At 42.8% G+C, this 20,322-nt stretch overlaps 1 protein-coding gene and 1 pseudogene across 2 annotated transcripts; both read left to right on the top strand.

The window, feature by feature from the left end:
* The first annotated feature begins 4,844 nt into the window (after positions 1-4,844).
* LOC132223237 (BTB/POZ domain-containing protein KCTD12-like) lies at positions 4,845-14,842 on the top strand. 2 transcript variants are annotated; one of them, XM_059678451.1, is made up of 3 exons: positions 4,845-4,950; positions 6,636-6,820; positions 13,855-14,842. In XM_059678451.1, exon 3 carries the CDS (start codon positions 13,861-13,863, stop codon positions 14,737-14,739), a length of 879 nt encoding a protein of 292 aa, XP_059534434.1. In that variant the 5' UTR covers positions 4,845-4,950; positions 6,636-6,820; positions 13,855-13,860; the 3' UTR covers positions 14,740-14,842. The 2 variants fall into 2 exon arrangements, with proteins under 2 accessions (XP_059534434.1, XP_059534433.1); XM_059678450.1 differs by lacking the exon at positions 6,636-6,820 and having other exon boundaries at positions 4,849-4,950.
* An 886-nt stretch (positions 14,843-15,728) lies between these two features.
* LOC132224755 (polymerase delta-interacting protein 3-like) lies at positions 15,729-19,336 on the top strand (annotated as a pseudogene).
* The last annotated feature ends 986 nt before the right edge of the window (positions 19,337-20,322 follow it).

Below are 20,322 nucleotides of genomic sequence, written 5' to 3'. Positions count from 1 at the left end.
AATAAAGAATAATCTTCATCCTCTCTTTTTTTCTATCTGAATAATTTCTAGATTTCTGTTTTTATGCCAGTACCATGCTGCTTTGAGTACTATAGCCTTGTAGCATAGTTTGATATCAGGTAGTGTTATATCTCCAACTTTGCTTTTTTTTTTTTTATTAAAGATGGCTTTGGCTATTTGCAGTCTTTTGTGGGTCCATAAAATTTTTAGAATTATTTGTGCTAGCTCTGGGCCTCCCAGGAAGTGCAGACCAAAGTCAGCCATTGCTTTTGCCTTGCTAACGGCCACCTGGAATGAGCTGAAAAGTTATGTTCAGATGGTGGCCACTTGTGCTGGGATTGGAGATGCTGGGAGAGGCTAAGCTGTGAACCAAGACCGGTTGCTTCTAATGCCAGGTGTGGGGTCACTTAACAAGAGGTTAAGGCATGCCCAGTCCAGAGGCTGCTTGTTTGGGGTTTGTGAGCCTTTGAGAGATTTGAGGAAAGTCTAACACATGAGCCAAGACGGGCAAATTTCTATGGAAAAGACACTGGAAGTGGTTTGGGTGGGCCTGCAAGTTGGGTGGGGTGAAGTGTCAGGAAATTGACAAAGCAGGTTGAACAGTGTTAGGCAGGTTGATGGAGACTCAGATATGGCACCTGCCTGCAACTGCAAGGGGAGGGCTCAGCAAAGGAACAATGGCTTCTTTAATTTAAAAATATTAGTCCTCTAGCCTATGAACCAGGAGGTCAAGGTTCAATTCCCGGTCAAGGAGGCAAATGATCAATGATTCTCTCTCATCATTGATGTTTCCATCTCTCTGTTCCTCTCCCTCTGAAATCAATAAAAATAAATAAATAATCTCAGTCCTCTCTTTTTTCCACCTGAATCATTTCTAGATTTTATGTCTTTGAGCTTGCTAATTTTCTGTTTCATATGATATTCTATATTTCCAGCGCTTTTCAATGCATTCTTCATTTTATTTGCGTTCTTCAGCTCCAGAAGTTCTGCTTAGATTTTTTTAGAGTTTTGATATTGGTAAAATACTTCTGTTCATTAATTTTATTTCTGTGTTGATTGAGGTGCCTTTATGAGTTTTATTGTATCTTGTTTAGTTTGCTCATGACTGCTAATTTGAATTCTCTATCATTATGATTATAATCTTCCATGACTTTGAGTTTAATTCTGCAAAATTGTCATTTTCCTTTTGATACTGTGTTACCATGGTTATTCGTGGTACTTGATAGGTCCGTCTCTGCCTGTGCATTTGAAGTAGTGAACATCTTTCCTATTTAGGTACCATTTTGATTTGAACAATTCAGCAGCTTGGTAAGTAAAGGTATTTCTTTTGTTTTCCAGTAAGTGGTGCTATAGCGCAAGTTTTTGTTCTTTCCAGACCAATGCAATTGGGGGAAGAAGCTCAATTTTTGACACCCAAGATGCTGTTTACCTAAGTCATCCTAATAAATTTTTAAAAATTAAGATTGATTTAAGCCTATGATTGTTATCTAAATCCCCTTACCAATGATTGGTTCATGGGTGGGCATATGACCCAATCAGAGCCAATGCCATCTGTGGGAATATCTACTGGGAGAACAGGTAGTGCTCCTGGGAATGATTGTTCTACCTTAACAATAAATATTTGAAGGGCTATAGATAATGAGGTCTTGTAATTAGAGGGTCCAAATACGTTAGCTTCTAAATAATTTGATAATACTGCATACATCCTTCTTTGTTTTGCCATTATTTAAAAACTCCTAAAATAGCCCTAACCGGTTTGGCTCAGTGGATAGAGCGTAGGCCTGCAGACCGAAAGGTCCCAGGTTCAATTCTGGTCAAGGGCATGTACCTTGGTTGCGGGCACATCTCCAGTAGGAGGTGTGCAGGAGGCAGCTGATCGATGTTTCTAACTCTCTATTTCTCTCTGTAAAAAAATCAATAAAATATATTTTTAAAAAAACACTCCTAAAATAGAAGAATAAGAGGGAGGGAGAGGGAGAGAGAGAGAGAGGGAGAGAGAGAGAGAGAGAGAGAGAGATTGATTGGAAGGAATATCCCTTTTCTTCACTTGCAGGTTTTTAGAGTCTTTTGTGAAGCTTTACAATATTTGAAGTTGCTAAAGCCATTTGGTGACTGAGACATATGGTGTTGCTTACATATCAAAGACAGTTGAACATAATAATGGAAAGTGTCCTTAATGAAGTCATTTACTGAAATAACCAATAGTATAATTGGCCTACCTAAAGATTTGTTATCTGAAAAACACATATCTCCTTATTCTTGAGTCTGGCTTTCTGTTCCTTATAAACAAAGGTAACCTTACCCCAAATCACACCATTTCTAACATTATTTCTCAGGAATCTGTTTGGCCGTTTAACTGACGGAGAAGAGGTACAAAGTTCAGAGAGACCTGGCCATGGCAAAATTCACAATTCCTTTTTTTTAAAATATATTTTTATTGATTTCAGAGAGGAAGGGAGAGGGAGAGACAGAAACATCAATGATGAGAGAGAACCATTGACCGGTTGCCTCCTGCACACCCCCTACGGAGGATCGCACGTCCCCTATGGGGCATTGGAGGATTGCACACCCCCTACTGGGTATGGGCCCACATCCCGGGCATGTGTCCTTGACTGGAATCGAACCCAAAACTCTTCATTCTTCAGGCTGACACTCTATACCAGGGGTCCTCAAATTACAGCCCACGGGCCACATGCGGCCCACAGAAAACATATCCGGCCTGCCAGGTGTTTTTGCCACCGCTGCCTGTTGCTTAGCAGCCGACTCGTCCCAGGCCTGCAGTGCGCATGTGTGGAATGTGCCGCACTCTCCGACTCCCCTCCTTCTCTCTGTCTCTCGATTCCTCCTCTCAGTCTCAGGTGTGATCGGACGAGTCACGAGCTTGCCTGTGCAGAGCCTGCTGCTGCCTGAGGACCGAGGTAAGAACAAGTTAGGATTTATTTTATTTTTTTTTTTGAAGTTAGGAGGTCTATTTTTATTTTTTATTTTTCAGTTAGTAGGGCCTTTTTTTTTTTTAAGTTAGGAGAGCCCTTTTTTTTTGAAGTTAAGAGAGCCTTTTTCCAGAATGAAACATCTGAAATCTCCAACCAGATCTAGACTAACTGATGCATACTTGCATCACTTGTTACGACTAGCAGTGGCAAATAGGGAACTGGACACTGACCATCTCATTAGCCAAAAGCAGGCCCATAGTTCCCATTGAAATACTGGTAAGTTTGTTGATTTAACTTTACTTGTTCTTCATTTTAAATATTCTATTTGTTCCCGTTTTTGTTTTTTTAAATATATTTTATTGATTTTTTACAGACAGGAAGGGAGAGAAAAAGAGAGTTAGAAACATCGATGAGAGAGAAACATCGATCAGCTGCCTCCTGCACATCTCCCACTGGGGATGTGCCCACAACCAAGGTGCATGCCCCTGACCGGAATCAAACCTGGGACCCTTCAGTCCGCAGGCCGACGCTCCATCCACTGAGCCAAACCAGTTTCAGCCCGTTTTGTTTTTTTTATTTCAAAATAAGATATGTGCAGTGTGCATAGGAATTTGTTCATAGTTTTTTTTTTTTAAACTATAGTCCGGCCCTCCAACGGTCTGAGGGACAGTGAACTGGCCCCCTGTTTAAAGAGTTTGAGGACCCTGCTCTATACACTGAGCCAAGCTGGCCAGGGCCACAATTCCTTTTTGAAAAAATCCACATTTGAATTCGGTGATTCAACTTGAGGTAAAAAAAGAGAAATTGCATGTGAAATGCAATCATTAAGTTAGAGCTACCCATATTAGATCATTTGTTCATTCTCTACTTGGATTACACAGATAATCTGAAGAAATTTAGAGTTTAGGATTATAAAATCCTGCCTCTCCTCATTCCAACGTCAAAAAAAAAAATTGGTTCCTAATACATGACATATTCTTTCAATCTTATCCACTTTGCTAACACTGTTCTTTCAGCATGGAATGCTTTTCCTACTTATTTTTTCCTACTAATTATTATTCATCTGATAAAACTTAGTTTAGACATCTCTTTCAGGAAGTCTTTGGCAACCTCTATATGGGCTAGGAGTATTTCCTTTGTGTTCTTACAGCGCTGTGTGCACACCTCTTCCATAACGTAACACTAACTTATATTGAATTTATTTGCTCACAAATTGTTCTCTTAGAGTCCAGCGGTTCTCAACCTGTGGGTTGCGACCCCTTTGGCAGTTGAACCACCCTTTCACAGGGGTCGCCTAAGACCATCCTGCATATCAGATATTTACATTATGATTAATAACAGTAGCAACATTACAGTGATGAAGTAGCAACGAAAATAGTTTTATGGTTGGGTCACAACATGAGGAACTGTATTTAAAGGGCCAGAAGGTTGAGAACCACTGTCTTAGACTAAAATATAAGGTGTATGTGACTAATTTATTTCTTTATCCTCAGCATTTAGCATAGTATCTGGTACATAAGAAGTACTTAGTAAATGATTTATTTGAGCTATGGATGTCATTTGAGTGTTTATTGCAATAAAGTTATTAAAATAAACATCTCTGATGCATCCATGTTGAAAATTCAACCAACTCTTTAGTTTAAAAAAACAACTTGCAGCTGCTAAATGCTTATTTGTTCTTTTTGAGTCACCAAAGGTCAGAAAATTATTTCTCTTATCCCCAAGTGATATTCTTTTATTAACATCACCACCACCATCTTCTCCCTTTCTGAACTTTGCTTCCTCCTCAAGCTGCCTTTTCCATTTGGGAGGCCGTCTGGGGAGGGAGCCAAGTATGTCATAGCAGCAGGGGAGGTTCTACAGACTTCCTAGTGTTAAAAGGGGAAACTCAGACTGAGCCTCAAGCGCACAGCAAAGGCAAGGGAGGAGAGCAGGAAGACAGTTCACAAGTTGAGCCAAGCTTGCATAGAGGCACTGAGGCTGTCCCTGGCAATATTCGAGTGGCTGGAGATTCAAGGTAACTACTCCATTAATCCCCTTACCTTTCCTTTCCAGCCCACAGCTTCTGGAATTCTGGAGCGCCTGCATTTGAGCTGGGGATGCACAGGACTGATGTGAAACCTGCCTAGAGACCCACAAGCAGGCAAGTTTCTTCCCTGAAAGGAAATTCTGAAAATTCACATTTCGTTTCATCATTTGGTTGTTTGTCTTTAGTTTGAGTTGTTAAAGCATCTGGGTACTAGCATTTCATTTTAGGAACAGACAAAAAGCCATCCATCAAGCCACTTGTAGGGGCTAGGAATGCTGTGGAGGGTTTTCTCCTTCAAGTAGGAAAAGACACTTTCTTAATTCTTATTAGAGTTGTTGTTTCCTCTTGCTTACACTTCCAGTTCAGCTGTCACTACTTTGCTTTCTTGAATCAATTTGAACTGGAACAACATAAAAGGCGGGGACCACATTTCAAATGAACATTGATGGGTTCATTTTTATAAGTGAGTGTATTTTTTTAATTCAGACTGGTCAAAAGAGGAGAAAGTAAGAGGGAAAGAGAGAAGAGAGGCGATATTAGGACACAGAGCTATAAGGGTTAATAAAATTGGAAATAGGTCATTTATGAACTCATTTCCTTAGAAAATGCATCCTTCTCATTTTCAGGTAGAAATCAGGGGTTTTGATATATCTGACTTTGTTTTTCTTTTAGAAACACTAAATGTTGGTTGAAGGATTCTCTGACTACAAAAGCAAGTGATGCACTAGCTACTTTCTTCAGTGTCTTTGAAACATTGAAACGTAAAGTTCAGCTTTTCCTGGCTTGGAGCATACAGCTGGGTTGAACATGTCATCCTCTGATTTAAAGTATTTACCTTTCACATCTTCTCTTTTCATTCCTTCCTTGCAGAGATTTTTACTTCTTTGATTTACTGAGAGCAGCTAACCACAAGCCATTATCAGCCTGAGGTTTATGTGCAGGAGGGAAAAAATGAGACATTACAGGGCTATATCCCAAACAAACATTGAAAAGACTTGAGGAAAGGTTAGATTGAATGAACAATTATTTGGCTTCCTCTTCAGTAAGCTAGCTGAACAGGAAATACTGGGATGGGGGAAGGAAGGGAAAATATTTAAAGACTTTTATATACAAAATATATTTTTACATTAAAATACATGCAAAACAGATGAGAAATATTCCTGTTTGGGAAATGTCCTTCCTGACTTCATGCTATGATAATACACCAGAGGCTCTTTTGAGTTGGATATATTTTCATTATTGGGAGAGCCACCTCCATTTTTTTACTTTAAAACAACTTGAAATTCCTAGCTTTCAGAAGTAGTTTTATGAATGCCTTTCAGAGTAAAATTTCTTTTTAAAAATATATTTTTATTGATTTCAGAGAGGAATGGAGTGGAAGAGAGAGAGATAGAAATATCAATGATGAGAGAGAATCACCGATCTGCTGCCTCCTGTATGCCCCCCATTGGGGACCAAACCTGCAATGTGGGTGTGTGGCTTGATCGGGAATCCAAACCGTGACCTCCTGGTTCATAGGTCAACACTCAACCACTGAGCCACGCCAGCCAGGCTAGAGTAAAATTTCTAGTTATGGTTTAAAATATGGTTGTGGTTGTGCCACAGGGGTGTGGCAGTTAAGGATATACTGCAGTTCTAGTCCTAAATTTTTCCCTTTTCACTTCTTCCTACAGAAATAAAGGTTCTGTCCTTAGGATTTAGCTAAAAATCCTCTTCTAACGTGAGAGGCAAAATAAACTACCCACCTTGACTCCTCAAGCTGAATGTGACTCTGATTCATAAGATTTTAAACCATCAGTTGACTTGAGTAGAGAAAGTAACTTTAAAGCATCAAGAAAGAATAATCTGAAATAAGAAGGTATCAACTTTACACTACTATTTTTCACCTGCTTAATTGTGTTATAAAATGATCTTTTTCTACAGTGAGAAACAACTATCTTTGATTTTTAGTACTATTTTTAGAGGGAGTATATAACAGCTTTTTTGCATTCAGAAATTTGCAAGGTTTAGTATATGTATATTTCTGGTTTATATATTCGCACATCTACTCAAAATGAATTTCTATAAATGGATTTATACTGTGGAATTATGAAAGGAATGAAATTGATATCACATTTGTTTGTTGGTGGTTTACTCATCTATATATATAAAAGCCTAATATGCAAAGTGTCCCCTCAGGAATTTGATGGACCAGGAGTTCAATTGCTCGCTATGACGTGTGCTGACCACCAGCAGGTGGCGTGGAATGAAGGAAGGCTGGCCAGCAGCCGGCAGCTGGGGAATGGAGGCACCAGCAGGCAGGCAGCAGCTGCTAGGGACCCTACCTGTGCACTAATTTCATGCACTGGGCCTCTAGTCATTCAATAATTGCTTACTATAAGCTCACTGCTTACTAGGTTCACAGTGCTGGGAATCCAGAGATTTCTAAGTCAAGATACTATGTGACTTGGAGGTTTTTTGGGATGGACAAGCATATAAATAATTATTGTGTGCTGTATAATAAGTCCTCTAAGAGATATTTCCAATCTGAAGCAATAATAAAGGATATGAAGGGATGGGGGGGTGGGCAGTTCAACAGGGTGTTTTATTTTAGCAGAATCTTAATGAATCATTATAAGACTTCTAGTACCATAACCAAATGAAGGATCTTTCATTGCTTGACCCAAGATAAACTAAGGGAGCCAGTGTAACTCACCATCTATTACAGTGGGGCCTTGACTTACGAGTTTAATTCGTTCTGTGATGGAGCTCGTAACTCAAATTACTTGTATGTCAAATCAGTTTTCACCATTACAATGACACGTGTTGCTGGGCTGATGTGGCATTCACTGTGACGTTTGCTGCGCCAACTAGCGGTGGGGTATCTGAAGCTGGCTCTTAACCCTAATTTTAGCTCGCAACTCAAAGCAGAAAGTCGGCCGAGAGATGGCTCATAGCTCGAAAAACTCGTTAGTCGGGACATTCATAAGTCAAGGCCCCACTGTACATACTTACTATATGATAGGCATTGTGTTAAGTACTTCAAATACATTATACTTTGTATGATTTCCTCCTCATCTTATGAATCTTGTTATATCCACTTTCTCAATAAGAAAATCAAGGCTCATAGAGAATAAGTAATTTGTCCAAAGTTACCTGGCTTGTAAATGGCAGAGGTGGGATTAAAACTCAGACCTGGAGCTCCAGTGGCGCAATCGGTTAGCGTGCGGTACTTATAAAACTCAGACCTTCCCAAAGCCACTATGTTATAACATTTCTCAAGAAGGGAGAGGGAGGTTGGGGTAGGTAGAGTAAAAGAGGACATTTTGGGCAGAAGGAATCATAAGTTAAAGCAATGTAGAAATAAAAAAGTGGGTGAGTCTGATGGGTTTAGATTCAGTAGCTAACGTTTAGAGTCATTTTGGGGGGTATCAAAGGGAAAGATAGTTGGAATCAAAGCCCAGGAATAAGGCAAAGACCAGTGTGGAACTTCTCATATACTGTATTAAATATATTTGAACTTCATTCTCTAGACTTTGAGAAGCCTTTGGCAGTGTTTATACAAGGAAGGCCATAATCAGGTTTGCATTTGAGGAAGATAATTCTAGTCATCGTGTGAAGGGTGAATTAGTAAGTACAGACTAAAAACACTAGTTTGTATGAGGAATTATAATGAACTGCATCTGCTTCTTCCTTTGAGAAATGAGAATTGCAATAGTTACTTCATTCGATTATTAGAAATATTAACTGAGTCATCACATTAAAAAAAATCCAAGCCAGGCCGGCATGGCTCAGTGGTTGAATGTCTACCTATGATCCAGGAAGTCCGGGTTTGATTCCTAGTCAGGGCACATGCCTGGGTTGTGAGCTCGCTCTCCAGTGTGGGGCGTGCAGGAGGCAGTCGATCAATGATTCTCTCTCATCATTGATGTTTCTATTTTTCTCTCCCTCACCCTTCCTCTCTGAAACCAATAAAAATACATTAAAAAAAATAGATCCTAAAAGACTGGCATATAGTAAGTGCTTCTTAAATGTAAGCTATTGTTACTATGTTACTAATACTACTGTTCTTATATTATGTAAAAGAGTAGAAAACCAAAGAGTAAAAAATGAAATGAAATTTTCAAGTTTAATAAAGAAATACGAGGAGGAGCTTAATCTTGAGACTTGAATTGATCCTTGATGCCAAGGATCAGAAGGGAAAAGGTATGGGCAAAGGCAACAAAAACTAACATATTATAGACAGGCAATAATACCCACACCATTTTTGTAGATGTAAAGAGGTCTTGACAGATAAAATCAATTAAGGACATGGACACTGGAGTCCTACTGCTTGAGTCTGTATACCACCTGAGACACTTATTCATGTTGGGCAAGTTTAATATTGGGCAAGTTTAATATTGGGCAAGTTATTTACCAGTTTCTTCATTAGAAAAATAAAGATAATATTTGCACCCACTTTATTGACTGAGAACAATACCTGGCACATAGTAAGTCCTATGCAGTGCTAGGTATTCTTATCATTAATCAGAGAAAAGAACTCATTTATAGATAGTTTTGAGTTCCAAGATAAGAGTTTTAGATTTGATCTTTAGGCAAAGTGGAGTCACTGACAATTTTAAACAGGGAAGAAGGTAATATAATAACAACTGATCTGGTAATAGAATGTAGGATATATTTTGGAAGTTGGGGCAGGGTGTAGGGCAGATGTGGATGGATCTCAGTTAGAGATGGACAGATCAATAGTGCAGAGTGAAGAACAGAAGTGGCAGTGGTAATATGTATATGCAAGTGACATCATAAAGGAATAATTTCTAGGTTAGTGAGGAATACACATGAGGTCATTAAGGTGACTCTAAAGTTTCTAAATCTCCAGGTTGAAGACTGGGAAAAGTGTGATATTATTGCCAGGGGGAAAAATCATAAAATATGGCCTATTTTGGCTGGAAAAATAAAACAAAGATTATTAAAATAACTTAGATTTTTTAAAAACATATATTTTATTGATTTTTTACATAGAGGAAGGGAGAGGGATAGAGAGTTAGAAACATTGATGAGAGAGAAACATCGATCAGCTGCCTCCTGCACACCTCCTTGTGGGGATGTGCCCGCAACCAAGGTACATGCCCTTGACCGGAATCGAACCTGGGACCTTACAGTCCGCAGGCCGACGCTCTATCCACTGAGCCAAACCGGTTTGGCAAAAATAACTTAGATTTTAAAAAACACTTTCACATACATGAGTGTGGTTTGGAAAATGATGAATTCAAGGTACTGCTGGTACACTCAGCAAGCAGTTGCCAATAGTGAACTGAAGCTTATGAGAGAGGCTAGGATTTTGTAATCATATATGTAAATGTAATAGTTGGAAAAGCTTAAAAGGATGATTTCTCTGAGGGAGAGATTAGATAGAAAAAAACCCCACAGTTTTGAGGCTTGCACAGTCACAGTTTAGGATGGTTTGAGAAGCAAGATAAGCCAGTGGCAAAGATGCAATTGGAATTGACTGGGAGGTAAGAAGATGCTCAGCAAAGTCTAATATGGACAACTAGAGGCCTAGTGCATGAAATTTGTGCATTTGGGGGTGGGGGGTCCCTCAGCCCAGCCTGGGCCCTCTTGCAGTCCGGGAGCCCTTGGGGAATTTCGGACTGACATCTTAGGCCCAAGTGGGCCTAAGTCATCAGTCAGACATCCTTAGTACTGCCACAGAGGCAGGAGAGGCTCCCGCCACTGCTGCTGCACTCACCAACCCTGAGCCTGGCTCAGGGCTTCTGGCTGAGTGGTGCTCCCCCTCTGGGAGTGCACTGACCACCAGGGGACAGCTCCTGCATTGAGCATCTGCCCCCTGGTGGTCAGTGTGCATCATAGCGACCAATCATTCCACTGTTCAGTCAATTTGCATATTAGTCTTTTATTATATAGGACTAGAGGCCCAGTGCATGAATTCATGCACCTTGAAAGTAACTGTGGGCTGCAAGGCTGTGGTGGGGAGAGGGGCGGGTCTCAACCCATCCTCTGCGCCCCTGCCCGGCCCCTCCCACAATGGCCCCCAGTCCCCTGTCTGCCAACAGCTCCACTCCCGGCACTGCCGCTCCCACGCTCTGATGGCACTGGCCCCGCTTTCACCTGCTGACAGTGCAGAGTGATTGGGGCCAACTCCAGCACTAGGTGTGAGTGGGACCAGTGCCATCAGCAGGTGCGAGCAGTGGCTGCTGCCCCAATCGCCCCTCAGGAGCACAGGAAGGTGGAGAAGCCCTCAGGGGCAATTGGGGCTGGCAGCCACCACTCGCACCCCCTGATGGTTCTGAGGAATCGGGACTGGTGCCAAGCACTGGCAGCGGGTGCAAGCAGTGGCTCTAGCTCTGGCAGCAGGTGTGAGCAGTGGCTCCAGTGCTAGCAGTGGGTGTGAGCGGGGCTGTCACTGGCAGCGGGTGTGAGAGGCAGCTGCCAACCCCAATTGCCCCTCAGGAGCAGGGGGAGATGGAGTGATTGGGGCCGGCACTGGGCACCGGCAGCAGGTGCGAGTGGTGGCTCTAGTGCTGGCAGCAGGTGCGAGTGGGGCCAGTGCCAGCAGCAGGTGTGAGCACTGGGAGGGACCACAGTGCACAGGAGCAAAGAATTTTCAGTAACCACGAGAGGCTTGCCCCGATGACAGCAACTGGTGCCCCACCTTGGTCTGGTGCCCCTGCTCACCTGCTCCACCATTCCACCGTGGCCAATGCTCGCCATGCTCTGTGTTCTGCCACCTGCTGCCAATGTCCGTCATGTTCCACATGTGCCCCCTGGTGGTCAGTGCACATCATAGTGACTGGTTGTTCAGTTGTTCGGTTATTCCGCCATTCAGTCTGTTTGCATATTATAATCCTATATATCCTATATAATAAAAGCCTAATATGCTAATTGTCCCATTGGGTGGTGGTTCGACTGGGAGTTTGACTGGGAGACCAGGAATTCGACTGACCACCAGGGGGCAGCGTGGAACATGGCAGGTGCCAGCGACATGCTGCGACCTCTCATTGGCTACCTGGGGGTGGGGGTGATGGAGACAGAGGTGCAGTGAGAATGCAGGGTGTCCACCAAGCTCGCTCTCACTCCCCCTGCTACCCTTCCCTGGGACACCAGGGCTTGCACACCAAGGAAGCGCCCCCCCCCCCCAAGCCCCCGCGCTCAGGTGCCAGGAGCCTGTGAGGAGCCTGCCCCACACCCGTATGTCCTCAGCCTCGGGGATGTCCGTGCACCTCTCGAAGCGGCCCCCGAACCAGTGGAAGAGCACGGGTCGCTGTGAGGCGGAGGCCAGCAGCAGGTGAGGCCGGCCGTCCAGCTCCAAGGCCTCCGCGTCCGTGTCCCCGTGCCAGGCGTGGAGGCTCTGGCGTGGGTAAAATCCAGGCCCGTCGCGGCACAGCAGGGTGGTGCTGCCTGCCTTGGAGGCATCGGCCACCACGAAGCAGGGCTGCCCATCCAGCCACAGGAGCTCAGCGTCATTGGGCCTCAGCAGACGCTGAGGCTGCAGCCACTGGGACTGCAGGGGCTGGTCGGGCTTCCTGTGGGTTCATGCAAGAGCCGGTCTGCGAGGCCGGCTGGGAGAGAGTGCACTGCCTGTTCAGCTTCCATGTGGCACCACTGGGCGGCTCAGAGGCCCACACTGCCTCAGCCCACAGTGCCTGGCCATGCTCACTGCATTTCTGTGTAGGGACTCGGGCGCTGTGACTCAAGTTGAGGGGGGCATGTGGGGGCCTAGGGGCCCAGGTGCTGCCCAGAGAGCAGCTGGGACCTGCCCTTCCACGCCAGGCGCTCATGCTTTGATCACTGACAGGCCTAGGGACTGCACCCATGCATGAATTTCATGCACCGGAACTCTAGTATAGAAATAAAGGAGAATGGGGAGCAAAGAAAGGTGAGCACACCATGTTTTTTGTTGGAAACAGTGGTTCTAGTAAAATGGTAGGAGCAGAAGTTGGGATATAAAAGTGAGGAATGAGTGGACATTTGAGAAGGTACTAAGTTATGGTCTTACGATAGTTGCCTATATTCTTTATTTTATAATTAATTTTCTCATACTGCAACAAGGTATCACTTTATACCCAGTAGAATGGCAAAATTTAGAAATCTGGATAATGCCAAGTCATGGTGGGAATGCGAGGATTAAGTAGGAATGCAGACAAAGGACATTTTAGAGAGCAATATGTCACTGATTAGTCAAATTAGGTATATGCATACAGTGTGACTCAGAAATACTACTGCTGGCTATATAGCCTAAATGTGTTCTCTCACAGGTTCATAGGAAACATGTACAGGAGTGTAAATTGGAGCAGGGAGTTAGAGGCAATCTGGGTGTCTGTCACTGACAGAGTAGATAGTAAAACATAGTGGGTGCATACCATGGAGTATCATGTCACAGAGGCAGGAGATTGGGTATACATATAGCAACATGAAAGAATTTGAGCACTATAGTGCTGAGTGTGAAAAGTGTATAAATATGTATAAATGAATACTGAAATGCAATAACATCAAGAATATATATGCACAGAATATATATACACTAAACATCAGAATGGCAGCCTATGGTGGGACCAGGGACAGGAATGGGAATGGACTGAGAGTAAAATAGAATAACCAAAACAAATAAACAAACACCACAAGAAAGTCCTTGCATGGACTATGATAACATGCCATGAATTGAGGATTGTGATCATTTGATACACCCAACATTCATAAGGACATTAAAAATATAATTGCAAGGCCAAATTATGTGCGATTTTTCTATTCTGCCATTCTCAAGTTAAAAACAGATAATGGTTTGCTTGATTTTCTTGGTATATAGTGTGTATGAGTGCAGAAAATTAACTTCTGTTTATAAACAGAACCCCCATATTGTAAACTTTTACTTAGAACCAATGTCTTTTGCTTCTGCAGATCAATATGGCCATGCCAGAGAAATCAAGTTGTACCAAATCAAGCAAGGATTTCAGTCATTTTCCTGAGATTGTTGAACTCAATGTGGGTGGTCAGGTGTACATCACTCGCTATCCTACTTTGGTCAGTGTTCCTGGCTCCCTGCTCTGGGAAATGTTCAGTGAAAAGAATCCTTGCTCCCTAATCCAGGACAACAAAGGGAGGTTTTTTGTAGACCGGGATGGTTTCCTCTTTCGCTATGTGCTAGACTACATGAGAGACCGGAAACTAGTGCTTCCTGACCACTTTCCAGAGTGTGGTCGGCTCCAGAGAGAAGCAGAATACTTCAAGCTACCGGAGTTAGTGAAGATGTTGGCTCCTAAAATCAACATGATCAACTCAGTTGCCAATGATTTATGCCAAAGCGATCTAGAAGAGCTTCCCACCAACATTGACATCGCATGTAATCTCTCTTCAAGGAATAACATCCAAGTTAGTGGCCCCGATAACCCCCCAGCTCTGACAGCAAATACTGGCTCTGACCTCAAGAAGGCAGGTTTCATCACTATTGGCTATCGAGGCTCCTATACTCTGGGTCGGGATAGCCAAACAGATGCCAAATTCCGCCGCGTGGCCCGAATCATGGTGTGTGGTAAGATCTCATTGGCCAAAGAAGTATTTGGAGATACTCTGAATGAGAGCAGAGACCCTGACCGTCCTCCTGAGCGGTACACCTCTCGATATTACCTCAAGTTTAACTTTCTGGAACAAGCCTTTGACAAACTAGCTGATGCTGGCTTTCACATGGTAGCATGCAATTCCACTGGCACCTGCACTATCACCCATGACCAGACAGATGACAAGATCTGGACCTCTTACACTGAATATGTTTTCTGCCGGGAGTGACACTTAAAAGAAATCGCCCAGAAAATACAAACCAAACAGCAAACTCTCTTTCTTTCTTTCTTTCTTTCTTTCTTTCTTTCTTTCTTTCTTTCTTTCTTTCTTTCTTTCTCTCTCTCTCTCTCTCTCTCTCTCTCTCTCTCTCTCTCTCTCTCTCTCTCTCCTCTGTTCCTGTGCAGCTATACCTTTTAGAAATAAACAGATTAATTTTGGATCTACAAATCTTGGACAATGCCATTCTCTTCACCGTAACCATTTGAACTTTTGTTGGTAATTTCCTTCTTACACATTCCATCCTATCTGGCTTCCAACCAGCCTTGGCTTGTGGAGTTGGATGTCATTTCATGGAAAGTATTCAATGTGTAGGCATATGTGCATGTACATCGCTGTAAATAGTAGAGGTGTATTTCTTGAGTGAATGCAGTTAGATAAACCCACAAGATTTAGTTAGTTAGCTGAGAAATGCTAAGCCATGGTTTCCAAACTAGTTCTCAGCACCATATCTTGCAATTGCTTATATACCTTGCTGTTTGTATGCTCCTAAAGAAAGCTCCATGTATACTTGTTCTGAAATCGATACCCCTACAGTAAATGTGAATATGCTTTGTAAACTGTTGTTGCTATTCTTTTTGTCCAGATGGAATGGAAGAAACTGGCAGGCATCTTCCAGGAGGTTCATAGAAAGGCCAATCAATTCTATGATTATTAATTACTCTTATTAGAATATGGATGTATGCTGAAACCAGTTTGGCTCAATGGATAGAGTGTTGGCCTGCGGACTGAGGGGTCCCGGTTTCGATTCTGGTCAAGGGCATGTACCTGGGTTGCGGGCACATCCCCAGTGGGAGATGTGCAGGAGGCAGCTGATCGATGTTTGTCTCTCATCGATGTTTCTAACTCTCTATCTCTCTCCCTTCCTCTCTGTAAAAAAGCAATAAAATATATTAAAAAAAGAATATGGATGTAAAAAGAGCAGCCAACATAAGTAATTAATGCCAAGAATAAGAGCCTTAGCACTTAAATTGCCTTTACTTGGAAAGGAGAGTGAGGGTGAGCATCATGACTATTACACAGGCATAAGTAGGTATGCTCCTTTAAGACTGCATCAAAATATTTTATTTATTAGAATTGAAACACAAAAGCATGTAGCTAAGAGAAGGTTAAGCAAAGAATTTCTTTCTCCAAATACATATGTGTAGTAGCTTGGTTTTCACTAAGTCAAATATTTGGATGTATGTCAACTGTTAACTTTTGGTGGAGTGTGTGTGTGTGTGTGTGTGTGTGTGTGTGTGTGTGTGTGTGTGTCTGGGGTGGGAGTGGGAGAAGAAACAGGAGGAAGATGAACAGGAGGTGAACTTTTGAAAAAGGAAATAAAAAATTATCTTCTGGAATCCCTACTAATGACCTTTATTATACAGGTTGAAAGAAAAACCCTCATACGAAAACACCTTAGTTTGATACAAATTATTAGATTGCTGAAGAATATGAGGCAAGTCAAGAAAAAGAAACTGAGGGCTCATTTTCAAAAAACTTTATCTCCTCTGAATAGCTTTACAGCAAGTCAATGATCAAATGGCATTCAGGTTCCTTTATTTCTTCCTTGATGCCTTACATTTACTCTATGTCTCTATTGTACTTATTATCTTTTGATTTATTTTCTAGTTGGGACTCTGGGTTGCAAGGAACTAAAACCCATTCAATGTGTCTTGAGAAAAATAAAAAGTACATGTGTCAGGGGTGTGACTGGGTGGACATTCTATAAATGCGCCTGTCCTGCTGAGTGCAAGGACAAAAAATGAAGTCCAATCAAATTTCAAATGATCTGGGGAGATATCAGGAACTGACGTTCTATCTTGTCTGTCAGAGGGCATTTGATTTCTCCTTTGGTCATCTGAATCTGTCAGTTGTATATTTTTCTCTCTATATCTTAGGATCACCTTTTCCTCAGCTTGTACCTGCCATAAAACAGACATGTCAGCCCTTCCATGAGCATGAATCTTCAGCCATTCTCTCCATAGTTAACTTCTTTAGTGACACCCTAATTCAAAAAATCCCAATCAGCCGTGGCTTAAGAGAGAGAGTCTGAATGGGCGGAAGGCACTGTGAGTGTCGGCAACCAAACAAAGGACTATTATCAACATTTCTAGATGGATTACTCCCTATGCCTGACACATAGTAAACAGTAAGTGTATAACATGTAAAAGATTCATTGATGAATATTTCCAAAGGTCTCAGCGTCCGGATTGACTATTCATGGAAGTGATGATTTTTTAATGTGGTCAGGGGTCACCTTTCATGATCTTCCAATCTAGCTTTGCTAATACCCTTCTGATAAGTTAGTGCCCTAGAGGGGCAACATTTTAGATGCTATAGAGAGGTGTGTCCCAAACTCAGTCATCTGTGTACCATTCTTACGGTTTTTACGATTCCTATATCCCCCGTGCACTGTTAATCTAATCTTTTAAAAAGTGAGCTAATAAGTCCAGTTTCAGTTTTCTTTAAATACATTCAATAGCTCTATCCCCTCCGACATATTTCTGGTATGCTCCAGGCCTCAGTGGTTTTGTTGTGCAGTAGACAGGAGGCTATCTTTTGTCCTATGTTATATGTATACCACAGTTAAGCCATAAGGTTAGAGAGATTTGCAACGGTGACCTGGTGCTTCATGCCTTAGTCTTGGCCTCTTAGAAATGTACTTAGAGAAGATTTATAACCCAATTTAGAACCAGGACTACTGCTCTACTCACTTTTATTCTGTCATCAATGTACTGTCCTCTTGGGTTCAAATTAATTCCAAAACACTGTATCATTTGCTCTTCAAATTATAATTGTATTAGCCCAATCAGATTACTCTCCTATCACCTAGCAATAAAGTAATGGGGGAACCAGAGGGAATAAATTGTAATAATCTCTCAGATTGTGTAGTTCATTAAGAAGTTAGAACATAGGATGGCTCACAGGCTAAATAAGGGGATATCTCACTGGGTAGGCAAATAATTACATATTAGTTTTCATTTGAGAGCCACTAGTGTGGTTGATGTTTATAAATAATTGCTCAAACTATAGTTAATGTTATAAATGACTTTCTATCAAGGCTGTTGTGTTGGAGGCACCAGAAACTGAGTCTGGTCGATACTACAGAAAAGAAATGATCCTTCCAGAAATTCTGTTAACTAGTTAAATTTCAGAACCACCTTGTGCCCGTCCTGCTGGAATGAGGGATAACATTGTCAATAATCACTAGGTCAAACAGAATTTATACAGCCTGGATGAAGATGATGACGTTGCAGTTCCCATTCTTAGTAAATAGATGTAATTCCCAGCCTCAGGCAGCTTACTCCACCACATGCCTGAGCCGAGCATTTCTAAGCTTTCCATATCCAATGCCCTCCCTCTCGCCAAAGTGGTTCAGAATGATGCATACACAACTCCTGCTCTCCTCTTCTCGCTTGGAACAAAAGCCTTGACCAACATGTCCTGGACACTACTGAACCAGGAGGATTCCCCTAAAGAGCTGCTGTCTGCTGAGCCCATTGTTAGCACTTTGGAAGGCACCAGGATGACTGTGAATAATCTGCACCTTAGAGTCACCAAGGAAGATACTGTTAAGATTTCTGTGTATGTGGAGCCCTGAAGCGGCTTGACTGGTCCATTCTGGGGCAGCAGAAATGGTCTTTAAGAAGGATGATGGAACTGGAGAGCATTACGCTAAGCGAAATAAACCAGTCAGAGAAAGATAAATATCACATGATCTCACTCATTTGTGGACTATAATGAACAACATAAACTGATGAACAAAAACAGATCCAGAGACACAGAAGCATCGATTAGACCATCAGACTCAGAGGGAAGGCAGGGGAAGGCGGGGGTAAGGGGGAGAGATCAACCAAAAGACTTGTATGCATGCACATAAGCCTAACCAATGGACATAGACAACAGGGGGTGAGGGCATGAGTGGGGGTTGGAGGGGGGAAGGGGGAAAATGGACACATATGTAATACCTTAATCAATAAAAAAATAAAAATAAATAAATAAAGAAGGATGATCCCATCACCGCATATAAGAAATATAACAGCCCTAGTTGGTTTGGCTCAGTGGATAGTGCATCGGCCCATGGAATGAAGGGCCCTGGGTTCAATTCTTGGTGAAGGGCACATACCTTGGTTGCAGGCTCAATCCCCGGCCCTGGTAGGGGCACATGCGGGAGGCAGCCAATTGATGTATCTCTCTCACATTGATGTTTCTCTCTGTCTCTCCCTTCCACTCTCTCTAAAAATCAATGGGAAAATATCCTCGGGTGAGGATTAACACAAAAAAAAAAAAAAGGAAAGAAATATAACAACCGGTGTCTGGACGGGAAACCAATAAGTGCAACCTTCACACGAATGGGAACCTTATCACCTCAGAGCAGCCCATCCTGCTCCGGTTACGTGCCAGCCACTCAGTGATAAAGGAGAGTGAGCTGCCTCACAGGGTGAACTCTGCTGCCTCGTCCAACCCTCCTGCTGAAGTGGACCCTGGCGTCATGCTGAAGGTGTTCTGCAAGTCCTCCGAGGCTTCTGTGGCCACACAGCCCACACAATTCAAAATCAAACTTTGAGAGGGGGAGTGAGGCAGCCAGAAGCAGGGGCAGAGGATGTGGTTCTGTTTCCTAAAGGAAAGCTTGTGACCAATGGGCTGTGGGCCTGAAGGCCCACAAGTGGGAGGTAGTACTCTTCCTCACTGGATGGACCTGCCTCTCTGTGTTGTGTTCTACTCTGAGCTCTACACATCTCCCATAGTGTGTTTCTTCTCCCTCCACCTGCTCACCAAGATAGGTTTGTTTTTCTCAGTGTCTCTCTCCCTAATCTCAGCCCCAAACTGATTTCTTTTGTTTTGGAAATGGTACCCTAAATTCTCTGCATGGCTTTCTTGTGGCTCCATGGAATACAGGGCAGGGATGTTTGAAAGACACTGCTTTCTCTAGGAGTGAGCGGTTGCCTTCCCTTTAAAAAAGCTTTTAGGCAGGGAATGGGAGTCATGTCAGCTTCGGAGCTGTGCCACTCACCTGCCTGGTCAATGGAGATGGTCTGGATGGGAATCGGGTCGCAGGCCTCTGGTCTTCTCACAACAATTGGCCCCAAACCAATATGGTCTGGAGATGGCCCTGTAGCAAATGCAGGGTGAAGCTGCTGTTCTGCTAGGAAGGGTGTACCCCAGCTCTTGGTTTGGAGGGCTCGTGCTGTCTCAGGAAAACCAGGGTAAATCCTGAGAAGTTACATTTCCCCTTTCCCATGTGTTGTGCCAAGTCCTCCATCCCAGCTCTATTGGTTTCTGGTTATCACTGCTGGGAAAGCTTGTGTTGTTGGCCCTTCCAGTTCTCACCAGCCCAGCACTCTCCACGCCCTGGTTTTGGTGTCAATGCCAGCTCTCCACTAGTTCTGTGACACTGCACATTTGGAGGATTATTGAAAGGGGAGATGTTGGCTTGCTCTTGGCTCTTCCTTTCTGGGCTCAGATGTCTACAGGACAATAGTGAGGATGCTAAAAGGCATATATCGAGTTGCCACCAAGGGGCACTGTCTCCACTATTGTAAAGAGACCCAT

The sequence above is a fragment of the Myotis daubentonii genome, chromosome X (genome assembly GCF_963259705.1).
Source record: "Myotis daubentonii chromosome X, mMyoDau2.1, whole genome shotgun sequence".
NCBI lineage: Eukaryota > Metazoa > Chordata > Mammalia > Chiroptera > Vespertilionidae > Myotis > Myotis daubentonii.
Note: the sequence above shows the minus strand (reverse complement) of the source record. Positions and strands in the feature narration are given on the sequence as shown.

What these genes read in the sequence shown, in the direction of transcription:
- LOC132223237 (XM_059678451.1), top strand. Translation starts at nt 13,861, where the DNA reads ATGGCCATGCCAGAGAAATCAAGTTGTACCAAATCAAGCAAGGATTTC.